The sequence below is a fragment of the Elephantulus edwardii genome, unplaced genomic scaffold, assembly GCF_000299155.1.
Source record: "Elephantulus edwardii isolate Elephantulus edwardi_28Jun2011 unplaced genomic scaffold, EleEdw1.0 scaffold00257, whole genome shotgun sequence".
Taxonomy (NCBI): domain Eukaryota; kingdom Metazoa; phylum Chordata; class Mammalia; order Macroscelidea; family Macroscelididae; genus Elephantulus; species Elephantulus edwardii.
Genome location: NW_006400007.1, coordinates 1,041,335 through 1,054,004, shown reverse-complemented (window position 1 = coordinate 1,054,004; position 12,670 = coordinate 1,041,335). Strand labels below are relative to the sequence as shown.

At 41.2% G+C, this 12,670-nt stretch overlaps 1 protein-coding gene and 1 non-coding gene across 2 annotated transcripts in view; one reads left to right on the top strand and one right to left on the bottom strand.

The window, feature by feature from the left end:
- CLTC (clathrin, heavy chain (Hc)) overlaps positions 1–12,280 on the bottom strand; it is a 74,722-nt gene extending 62,442 nt beyond the window's left edge. Inside the window, exon 1 of the mRNA XM_006899438.1 lies at positions 12,011–12,280. Coding sequence (XP_006899500.1) covers positions 12,011–12,052 — 42 coding nt within the window. The 5' untranslated portion in view covers positions 12,053–12,280. The remainder of the gene's footprint in view (positions 1–12,010) is intronic.
- TRNAG-CCC lies at positions 1,141–1,211 on the top strand. The gene has a single exon. It is a non-coding gene; the product is annotated as a tRNA-Gly (tRNA).
- Positions 12,281–12,670: the final 390 nt, after the last annotated feature.

The following is a 12,670-nucleotide window of genomic DNA, read 5'->3' as shown; positions in this document are numbered from 1 at the left end:
CTCTGTGGCTCCAGGGGAGCAAGAAGTAGCAGTCTGTTTTCTAGAGATTTACACCCGTGGAAGCCCGGTGGGGCCATTCCGCTCTGTCCCATAGGCTACCTTAAGTTGGAATTGACTTGATGACAGTGGCTTGGGTTCCAGTTTTGGGATGGCTCCTCACCAACTGAAGTGTTTTATTTTATTGTGACTTGAGTGAAAGTTCTCAAAGCAAATTGGTTTTCCATTCAAACATTCATATACATTTCATTTTATAACATTAGTTATTGTACCCACAGTAATCACACTCAGCCCTGTGATTCTCATTTCCGTTAATTCTCCTATCTTTGTCCCTTCCTTTCTTCTGGCTCTTATTCCTGGGCAAGCTTTGCTCTTTGACCTTATTTGGACCTTATTAGGGAGTTGGTGCTTCACTGGTGATATTGTTCCCCTTATAGACTTGCCTAATGTAAGGCTGAAGCAGGTACTGGTGGCACAGTGGTAAGGAGTTGCACTGCCAACTCAAGAGGGTCAGCTCTTAGTCAATTCTGACTCCACTGTGCGAAACTACAGTGACAGTGTAAGACTGAAAGGGATGAAGTCTGTTCCAGCATGAAAGGGAGAATTCCTCCAGTTTCTATCCATACAAGAAAGTCTGGCTGATTTTTGTTGTTTGGTTGGGTTTTTTTTTTAAAAAAGTATATTTTTATATGTGATCTGCGTGGAAGTTCACCAATAAGATTGGGTTTTAAAAGGGAGCCTAATGGCAAGACGCTGCACTGCAATCCCAGAGCTACGCAGTTCAAATCCACCAGATGCTCTGCTGGAGAAGGAGGGGGCAATCTCCTCCTGTACCAGTCAGATCTGATTTGACGGTACACGTAAAAATAATACAATAAAAAAATAAAAACCAAAATATTGGGTTTTAAATGCTCTGCTGGAGAAAGAGGGACAATCTCCTCCTGTACCAGTCAGATCTGATTTGACGGTTGTTGTTGTTATGTGTCGTCGAGTCGCTTGCGACTCATAGCGACCCTATGTACAAACAGCCCTAAACTCTGCTCTGTCCTGTGCCAACCGCACTGTCTCTGACACTCCCATCCCGATTATCCCAGTCACTGAATCAATCCACCTCATAGAGGGCCTTCCCCTCCTACGCCGTGAGCTTTGGTGGTTCAGTGGTAGAATTCTCGCCTCCCACGCGAGGGACCCGGGTTCAGTTCCCGGCCAATGCAGCTGATTTGACGGTACACGCACAAAAAAAAGAAAGAAATAAAAATTGGGTTTTTTTAAAAAAAAATTGGGTTTTCCACTCAACCATTGATACAAGATGCTTTAAGATTTTCTTAGCACAATCTCTTTTCCGTCATTGCTGTCATGTTGGTTTCTACTCCTGACTATCCATGAGTTTCTGAGGCTGTTAATCACCTAGAAGAAAATGACCCATCTTCTAGTGAGGTGGACTCAAAATGCCAAACCAGCACAGCCTTTAAGTTAGTGCAGCACAATGGAGAGTTCCTTTCTCCCCTCCCCCAAATATAACAAATCCTTTCTATCTTCTCTCATATCAGTTTTCTTTCATGGTCTAAAAACAGTTTCTGTGCCAATTATTTTGGTTTCTGTGATTCCTAGATTTCTGATCTTATCTGCTTGACTTTTATAAATTTTATAACTTCTCTTTGAATACAAACTCTTCAAGGTAATCTTTCACATTGCAAATTTCAATTCAATTGTGGCAATTCTGCTCTTAATTGCATTTAGTATCAAGATTTCAATACATTTTCAGTTACAATAATTTAGAATCTCCATGGAGTTTTCTGTTCCTATCACATACAGCGATTATCAAAACGCAATGTTGTGGAGTTAAGTCACAGTTGACCCGCCAGTGGATTTCTGAGGCTGTGTTAATCACTCAGTAGAGTGCTCATCTTTCTCCTGTGGAGGTAGTGGTGGAATTAAAATTGTCACCCCTCACCCCAGGTTGGAGAAGTAACATGTGAGTGTTTACATGGGACTTCTATGATATCAATCTGATTGCACAATTATGATAGAAACACAAATGCACATGATAATCTAACTTCAAAACTGTCTGGTAACCATTATTTCAAGAATCTAAAAATCTGATATGATCAAAAACAGAGACATTTTCCACAACAGCACACTGCAACATTTAAATTCTTTCATACGAGCAAACAAGGTTTCAATGGACCTTGTTCATTTTCTCTAAGAAATAACTTTTGCAATTTTCTTAAAAAATTTTATTTAAAAAAATCTTATTTATCCAATGATTCAGAACAGGAAGAACTACTAACTGTTAAATTCTGCCTCTAAAGCACTAACCTACATGTCTGTAACAATTTTTACCCTCTGTGGTTATGTTCCTCCAATTTAGTAAGAATGGTTTACTTCCCTCTCTTCCTCTGAAGCACAACAATGTTTTTTGAGTTCTATTCAAGTATTACATTTAAATACAAAAACATTGTTGTTATGTGCTGTCAACTCATAGCGACTCTATGTACAACAGCCCTAAACCCTGCTCTATGCTGTGCCAATCGCACTGCCTCTGACACACCCATGCCAATTATCCCAGTCACTGAATCAATCCACCTCATAGAGGGTCTTCCCCTCCTGTGCTGTCCCTCTACCCTACCAAGCATGATGTCCCTCTCCAAGGACCTGTCTCTCCTTACATGTCCAAAGTATGTCAGACGAAGCCCCAGAATCCTTGCCTCCAAGAAGTAGCCTGGTTTAACACTCTCTAGGATGGATCTGTTTGTTTTCTTGGCAGTCCATGGAACATTCAATACTCCTCCCCAGCACCACAGCTCAAAGGTGTCAATTCTCCTTCTATCCTCCCTCGTCATTGTCCAACTCTCTGATGCATAACAAGTGATTGCAAAGACCATGGCCTGTATCAGGTGCACCTTAGTCTCCAGAGAGACACCGTTGCTTTTGAGTACTTTAGAGAGGTCCCTAACAGCAGACTTTCCCATCGCAATACGTTTTTTGATTTCCTGGCTGCTGGTGCCAAGAGTGTTGACTGTGGAGCCGAGCAAACTGAAGCTGTGAACAATCTCAAGCTCTTCGCCATCCATCCTGTTGCTACCAATTGGTCCAGTGGTGAGAATCTTTGTCTTCTTTACATTGAGCCTCAGTCCATACTGAAGGCTGCACTCCTTGACCCTCTGCAGTAAGTGCATGAGGTCCTCCTCAGTTTCAGCAAGCAGGGTTGTGTCATCTGCATAATGCAGATTGTTGATAGATCTTTCACCAATCCTAACGCCAAGCTTCTCCTCATAGAGCCCAGCCTCTTGGATAATCTGCTCTACATACAGGTTGAAAAGGTATGGAGCTAGGACACATCCCTGGCGTACACTATACACCAAAAAACATAAAGCACAGGTTTCTTGCTTTTACAAGTGCCTTCAGACTAGAATACATTCACTCTCAACATTAGAGAACAATCTATAGAAAAGTTTGAGCTATGCCTTATGAAACCTTGTTACAAATTAATCTGACTCCAAACGAAAACCTGGAGGGGAATCTAGAAATAGCTATTGCTGTTGTTAGATGCCTCTGAGACAAGTAAGACTCAGAGCGACCCTATGAACAAAAGATCTGAACCCTGTTCTATCCTGTGCCACCCTCACACTTACTGACACACAAAAGCCCATTTTGGCTGTCACTGCATCCATCATTCCACCTGGTTGAGGGTCTTCCTCGCCTTCTCCAATCCGCCATCTTTCCCGGCATCATGTCCTCCTCTAAGGAAGAGACCCTGCTAGCAACATGCCCAAAGTATGTGAGGCAAAGCCTCATCTTTCTCATCTCCAAAAAGCACGCTGGCAGCACCCTCTCCAGGACTTATTTGTTTGTTCTTTTGGCTGTCCGTGGGCTGTTCAGTGCTCTTCTCCAAAAACACAGCTCAAAAGCATCAATTTTTCTGTCATCCTTATTCACTGTCCAGTTCTCTGATCCACAGCAAACGAATGGGAAGACTATGGCCTAAATCAGATATACCTTAGTCCTCAAACTGACATCATTACTCCTCAATAATTTGGAGAGGTCCCCAACTGCAGATTTTCCCAATGCAATGGGTCTCCTTATTTCCTTATTCCTAGGACTAAGTGTTGTTTTATTTTCTTTAGAATTATCCCAAAAATTGGTGTGCTGGCTTCTACCTTGCTTATACTATAAAAACAACTGCCTTAAAACCAGACTTGAATTTAAGTACAAAATAGCACCAAAACGTAGACATTACCACGATGGTCTTCTGCAGTTAAGTTATACAGATCACTGACCAAATGAGGCAACAACATGGTGCAAGAAAAGAGCAAGTCTGACCACCACACAATCTGTGTGACTCTACAGGTTCACTGTTCTGAATTTCAGTTTCCCTATATGTAAAATAATGCTACTGGAAAGGGTTCTCTATATAATTAACAATGTATTTAAAAATTGCTGTGTAATTCTTGGCACACAGAAGGCCCTCAAATAGCTTTAAGAGTCAATTAAGGGTCTGTATATTTAAAGTTAAGAGTTTATTCCAGTTATTCCCCATTACAGGATAATATTTTAAATTGGGATACCTTTCATAACACAAAACAAGAGACTCACAAAGTGCAAGTCTGACAGATTGGTTTTGTGTAATACATTCAGATCCAAGCTTTTAGTCATTGCTTTGAGTTAAGAGCATTAGCCAAAGGCAGTGGGCAAAGAGAGGGGAAAAATAACCACCTAGAGCTGGAGATATCTGGCTTACACCATAAGTTGATTTTATAAAGTAGCTTTAGCACAGCATACATATAAAATTTAGAAAATGTCTATTTTAACATAAAAAACTAAAAGCTGGCTATAACCTTACTTCCCTCTCTTATTCCTATTAAGTGCCATCAAGTAGGTTCCTACTTACAGCAACCTATATATATCAGTACAAAACACTGTCACATTCTGCACCGTCCTCACAATCACTGCTGTTTGATCACACTGTTGGAGCACTAAGTTAATTCACCTCACTGAGGGTCTTTTTTATGTTGAACTTCTAATTCTCAACTAAGTGAGACTATTTGCTTTGTCATTATCTGAAATACAAAAGCCTACCCTATGAGTTATTTTACCAGATACAACATACACTTGAGCAATAACTACGTATCAATGGCACTGAATGATAAGTCAAGAAATAGAATGAAAAGTTAACTTAAAAATGTCTTTCTTGGGGAGCTCTGGTGGCCTAGTGGCAAGGAGCTGCAACTACAATCCCAGAAGTGCACGGTTCAAATCCACCAGATGCTCTGCCGGGGAAGGAGGGACAATCTCCTCCTGTACCAGTCAGATCTGATTTGACGGTACATGCACACAAAAATTTAAAAAAAAAAGTCTTTCTTCTAGGAAGAATTTAGAAGGGTTATAAATTTTATTTTATGAATGTTTTATGAAGTTCTACATACTATCAAGCACAACAAAAGATTAATAAATAGAAAACACTCATGACTGTAATGATGTATTAACAGTCTTTACCAGCTAATCAGTGCAATCTTGAATGCAAAGTGATCAGTGCAATCTTGAATGCAAAGTGACATCTATTGTGTTCATGTTCCCCCACAGGCTAATAAAGTTAGTGCCTGATATGTAAATGATACTCAAATTTTAGGTGAATGCAAATGTTTAACTTAAAAAACCAAGACCTGCAAATGATGTATTGGGTCAATGATTAATTAATACTTGAACAAAATACAATGAACAGAAATTACATAAGTTAGGAACTAATGTTTCTTAAGTGCTACCTCAAGTATTTTCCCATACATTTGGATGGTCACAGTAATGAGCTGTGCTCCCAATACAAAGACAAGGAGTTTGAAACAAACAGCTGTTCCATGGGAAAAGACTGGCAGTCTTCTCATGATTTACAGCCTCTGAAAATCCGCTGGGGGGGCGCGGGGGGGGGGGTCAGCTATGAATCAGTTCTGACTTAATGGCACACGAAGACACCATATCTATCTGAAGAAGCTCTGGTGGCACAGAGTCAAAAGCATGTTGCAATGGTAACCAAAAGCTTCATGTCTCCTGAAATCCAAATCCCCCCTTCTCCACAGCAGAAAGATAGGCAGTCTCCTCCCATTAAGATCTACAAGCTGAGAAAGGTGACTGACATAGGATCAGTCACTAAGTGTCTGAACTGACTTCGTGACAGTGAGTTTTTAAATGTGTAGTTTAGGTCTTTTGAACGGTGAAAGCAGCTAAAGTGCTAGCCAAAAGGTTGATGGTTTGAACTCTCATGGAGGGACCCTAGAAAACAAGCTAGCAATCTGTTTCCAAAAGATCACAGCCTTGGAAACCATTTGTAGTCGTCAGTCTAGTCTGCATACATGGGGTCTCTGAAATTGATAAAACAGTTAACAAGAAGGCTATAATACAGATTTTTCTTTACCAAAAAAAAAAAAAAGGTTCATTTTAAACTGGGGTAATTCTGTGAATTACACATCATTGATTTGTAACCAACTCATAACAGGTCCTCCAGCTGGTTTTCAGAAACTGTAAATCACACTGAAGGGGACCGCCCAACTTTCTCCCACAGAGCTGCTGGTTGATTCAAACCATGTGCTCTTGAGTTGCCAGTAGTAATTTATGAGTGCTATGTATTAACCAGTTGAAATGTGACTAAGATTGGTAAACTGTATATTAAATTTTAAATGAACTTAAAACTAACACTGAAGTCATTTAGTGGGAAACAAGCATGTGTGTGGAATAACCTAGATATGCATATTTGCTTTTAAAATTTTTTGTAGCCTAAGCACATAACAACAATAACATACTATGACAGGATTTGGAAGTAGGAGTGGCATCCACTTCCTAAGTAACATGCCTCCAAAAACTCTATGAACTTTGATAAATGCCGACAGTTGTAGAGGGGCTTCAAGTCTTTTGTTCATAGGGTCCCTGTGAGTCATAACAAGATGTACGTACAAGAAGCTGCACTGCAATCCCGAAGGCACAAGGATGGGCAATCTCCTCCCATTTGATTAACTCCCTCTGAAAACCTGCTGGAGGTTCCGCTTTGAGTCAATTCAGACAGACTTCACAAGTACAGGAAGAAAGTCTGATTTTAAATGTGCTCTAATTATAAAATACAAAGATGTTGAAAATTTATGGACAAAATATGTAATATCTCATTATGAAATTCTGAATCTATCTTGAAGGGAACCCTGGTGGCTTAGTGGTGAGGATTTGTGCTGCCAACCCAAGGTATGTGGCTCAAATCCACCAGCTGTTCTGTGGAAGAAACATCGGCAATCTCCTCCTGTGCGATTTACTGCCTCTGAAAACCCACTAGAGGGTCAACTATGGGTCAGTTCCAGTGTAACTGCACACAACAAAAATAACAATCTTAAAATACTGTTAAAAATAATTCTGGGGTACCTGAAATGAAAATGTACTTAAAAATTTCTAACATTTTTCTCCCTTTACCATGGCTAGTACATCTGTGATTTATTGGGCAGCACTGGTCCAAGTAACTAGATTCTTGCTCTATCCACTATTTTTAAAAAGCACAAATTCCTCTTGCTGTCAAATTGGTTACAACTCATAGTGAAACCTCCACTGGGTTTCCAAGACTATAAACTGCACAGAAGACTGTCAGTGGATTCCAACCCCAGAGAGGTACTGCTTTGTATCAGCAGTGCAATTCACTAAGGACTCCATCACTAGTCACACATCTTGATTTTTGGGGTCAAAATCAAAAGGAAGGGAAGAACACTAGGGTCCTATATAACTTTTCTTAAGGACAATTCTTTAATTTCCTTGAAACATTTTGTCAGAAGACCCAAGTTCAAATCCCACACTGACACCGTGTTCCCTTAGGCATTACTTCCCGAGTAATTTTCTTTGGCTATTTAGGGAGTGAAAATGAAGGAATTAAGTGAAGACTTGAAAGCAACCAACCATATTCATTGCTTTATTACAGGCTCTAAAGAAATATGCTGATTATTCATCTCCATTCACAGTCATGTGTTCACCAATACCACTTCCTAACAGTTTTAGGATCTTGTCTTAAATTTCAGCTAACAAAATGTTTTGGGGTTTTTTTTGTTGTTGTTGTTTTTAAATTTTATTATTTTTTTTTGTGCATACCGTCAAATCAGATCTGACTGGTACAGGAGGAGATTGCCCCTCCTTCTCCAGCAGAGCATCTGGTGGATTTGAACCGCGTACCTCTGGGATTGCAGTGCAGCTTCTTGCCACTAGGCCACCAGAGCTCCCTACTAACAAAATGTTTTAAGTGCAGAAATACAAGCAGTAAAAGAAACTTTCAGTCTTATAAAGCACATTAAAACAAAACAGAAAGACTGGACTACTGTCCAGTCAATTTCACTTGATAGGGATCCTCACTGGGTTGCCCACAGGCAGTAAATCTTTACAAGAGAAGACTGTCCATCTTTCTCTATCAGAGCAGGCAACCTTTGGGTTAATGGCCTGATACATAACGCTATACCAACAGGGCTGCACAAAGCAAAGCACATCCGTATGATCTCTAATTGCAGTTCAATGTAGTAATAAAAACTCTCATATTGTATTTACATTTCATTATAAATAAGTAAAGGTAAAAATTCAGTTCCTCAGTCATATGAGCCACATTCACTTGTTCAATCTCCAGATGTGGTCAACAGACATGTCCATCATTGCAGAAAATTGTACTGGACAATGACCCTCAAAGGGCAAAACAAATGTGACAATGAATATGTCTAAGTAAGTTAGCTAAAAAGCTGAGGACATAAAGTAAAACTTTGAAAATTAAGGTTCAAATTATAATTACAGTAGGTGAGCTCTGGTGGCCTAGTCGCAAGAAGCTGCACTGCAATCCCAGGGGTGCGTGGTTCAAATCCACCAAATGCTCTGCTGGAAAAGGAGGGACCATCTCCTCCTATACCAGTTAGATCTGATTTGACGGTACACACACAAAAAAATTTAAGAAATTTTTTTTAAAAAATAACTAAGAAAAGTAACAGCAAACAACCAAGGTTCCAAAAATTATTAATTTCATGACAAACTGAAATGAAAATGATTACAGTTCTTTACACAAGTTTCAAGTCAAATCATTTTCAAGCTTATAATCCTAAGACTTAGTCATATCCCTTTAAGCTAAGTAAATGGACCATGGAAATTTCTGAAATATACAACAGTTTCAGTTTCTAAAGGAGAATGCAGCATAATTCCCAAGAATATGCTTCTTCCAGGTAATGTATAGGTAGGCACACAGAATATTCCAGAAATGTGTATCATTGTTTTCTCTTTGAAAAGCACAACTAAAGGAAGAATATCTACCATCCAACTCACAATCCATGTTTGCATTTATGAACCAAGAAGAACAGAGCAGGCAGAATTTTAATCCCAGGCTTTCCACAACCTGAGGATTCCATGGGATATGTGAGCTATCATAAAAATACTCAGTGTGCCAAGAAATGGTAATTGTTTAAATACAGCCTAAGACTGCCTTACTCAAATAGGAATTCATTTGCTGATTGCCATTACCCTAAATACCATTTAAAAAAATTCTAATGCATAATTGAAAATATTAATATTTATGTGTAGTTCTGAGCTTTGATGACATATCCTTCTGTTGGCTGGTAGTTAAAACTGATAAAAAGAAAATTCTTTACAATTAATCTTTGACATTTTAACAACTAAATCTCTACTCAAGTACCTCATTTCTTATTCCCAATTTTATCCCAAGTGTTTCAGAAAGTTTTCTGCTACTTAGCAACTGGCTAAGGATCAGAAATCATAGGCCCAAGTTGTCAACTGAAATAATCTCTATCAATTTTCTTTAAAAGGGATAAAATGAGAAGCCAGGCAATATACTCTAGAAAAGGCTAATGATTTGATTTCTACTTGAAAATAATGATTATCCAATGAGACATACATTCACAATAACAAGTGTTTATCACTGCCTTCCAAAAATGGCTGGTCCTCCCCACTCTCCAAATACTGTTCCCCAAACTGCTTTATACTCAGAACTTTAAGATTATTTGAGAAGGAAAGGCTCTATTCAAGGTATCTGCAGAAACGTTAAACCAATTAAAAAGTGCACCTGTATTACATCTGTCTTCAATTGGTGATATTGTTGAATTCCCCCCCCCCATCATTTGACAATTTTTGTCTGCTCTTTAATAAAAAAAGCTATGGGTGTTTTTACTGATTTTAGTTAACAGATCAACGAGTAATATTTTATAGTGGGTTATAAACCTCATAGTGTTGCCTTGAGTTGAAATTAACTAGATAGCAATCGCTTCAGTCATGTAAACTCAGCAGCAGCTGTACCTGCTTCTCTTGTGTATGGTTTACACACATTTGTCTACAGGATTGTATTTCAAATGCACGTTAGCAGGAGAACAGCCTGTTTTCTTTCATATTCCAAACCAGTCTTTCCTAACCATCCATACTCAGCTAACACCTTACTTTAGTCACAGTAACCAGACTGGGGTGTGTGTGTGTGTGTAAAGAATTTTTACATGCCTGTTCTGTTAACTTTTAAAAAAATCTTTTGAAACTGTGGTGGTTTTATTGTAATGCTATATTCCATTACTTCAGAGTAGTAATCCTGCAAACTACAGATGACTAAAGGAAATTCATTATTCAACTTGTCTTATAGGTTTGCTACCTATTACAATTTAAGTCTTAAAGGAAAAGCAATTCTTGCTGATGCAGGCAAAAATGAGAATAGCTAAAAAGAAATAGTTACAGTAGAAATTAATATAAATCGCCTTCACTGGGAACATGTCCAATGCATCACCAGCATCAGTGTTTTGTATATACCGCTGAGTTTTCTATAATTTTTTTTTAATGGAACTAGCTCCTCAGAAGCCTGTATTCTATTACAGCTCTTTTAAGGGGTATCTGGGATGAAAACAAGCAAGTAATTCTTTCAGATAAGGTAAAAAATAAGTAGAAGTAGGACTGGTGAACCTAGGAAATTGAAGAACCGAAAAGTCTGGATTCAGTCAAGCCCTCCAAGGATCACCTGCCTGGCTCTGCTTTGGCATGCTGCCAGACAAAGACAACGGTCTGGCTGCCTCCAGGATAAGCTATCGTAGTGGAAGAATTCTAGAACCTGCAAAAAGGGAGCCAATTACACACCAAATAGACCTGAATAGTTCAAAGCAGGTGTGCTCTATCCCCTGGGCTGTTTAATTCCAAACTGTCCTGAAGGAGCTACTCCTACCAGGAGCCCAACAATCGGCTAGCTTCCACTAGATGCCCAAATAATCTCTGAATGGCTCTCTCCCACCTCCTAGAACCAAAAACGGACTAAGAGTGGCCCCATCCCTAAAGAGATCAAGAAAGGGAAAAAGGCTAATTTCCCTTAGGGACCTTGACCCCACGCAAGCTGAGACTGACCCCGCCCTCTGCAATACGTCCCCCAGTCTCTATCTCCTTCGGTTCCTTCAGTGACCTTCTGATCCTAAAGCTTCAGGGAAGGCCGTCGTCCCTCATCTCAGAGGGGAAGGTGTCTTTTCCTATTGAAAGGCGCAGAGGGAGGAAGAAAAAAAGGTTGCTCCTCCCCACCCAGCCGCCCCACAACTCGAAGGTGCAGACACGATGGGGGAGAGGGAGAAGAGAAATGGGAGATGACAGCCCTGCAATGGCCCAGGGGGTGAAGAGAATCCTTGCTCCAGGAGTCACAAGAGAGAATCTCCTCCCATCCACCTACCCAAATGAATGAACTGAACAAAATGGGCAAAGGAGAATCAGTACACGCAGTTCTCGCCATCCAGGAAGCAAGGCAGAGTCTGAGACTCAGGCCTAGCTTCGCCGCCCTTTGCACCCTGGCTCTTGTCCTTTCCATTCAAGCCCCACAAGATTTCTTTAACGCGTTAAGCATTCCAAGATAGCGCCCCCTCCTCCATCTATCCCACGCACCGACAGCCCCCTCCCCCCCACGACACCGCTTTCTGCTTCGGCCTATATAGTCCAGCTTCTTCCTTGCTTTCTACCACTACCACCTTCTCCGCAGCCCTCACCAGCCCTAACCCAACCGCACCTGAAGATGCTCCTGAAAACGAATTGGTAGAATCTGGGCCATGGCGCTGTCGGGGGGTATGGTCTCCTCCTGTCACTGGGGCTACGGGGCAGCGAATGCCCGGGCTCTCCAAGGGAAAGGAGGAGATGGGGAGGGGGGGAGGCTGGGCTCAGCAGGATACTCTCCGGGGACGCAGGAAACTGGCAGGCAGACGAAAGAGCTCGGGTCGGGGGCGGAGGCTCCAGGGGCCGGGAGAGCCGCAATGGCGGAACCGGGCGCAGCGCAGACTCCGGAAACGGCTGAGCCCTGCGGAAGGTTCCCGGCGGCAGAACTCCGCCCAAGTCGTCTCACCCCCTCCGTCTTATGTACCCCTCCACAGAGTGCGGCGGTTTGCCGGGCGCAAGAATTCGGGGCGCAGTGCGCCGAGAGCCTCGTTTACTGCTGCGACAAGGTGCCAATATAAGACCCGAAGGGACTACTTTTTTGGACTCATCACTTTCCCCAGCCTCTTGCTACTCCCTACCCCTACTTTTTTTTTTTTTTTCTCATTTTGCCACATCATGCGACTAGAGGAGACTACGTCATTTCCGTTGGTGGTTCAAGTCCCACCCACGTCCTTCCTGGGGCACGTGACGCTGGTAGGGAAGGGTCGGCTGATTGCTGCCGGAATGGAGTGCAGCT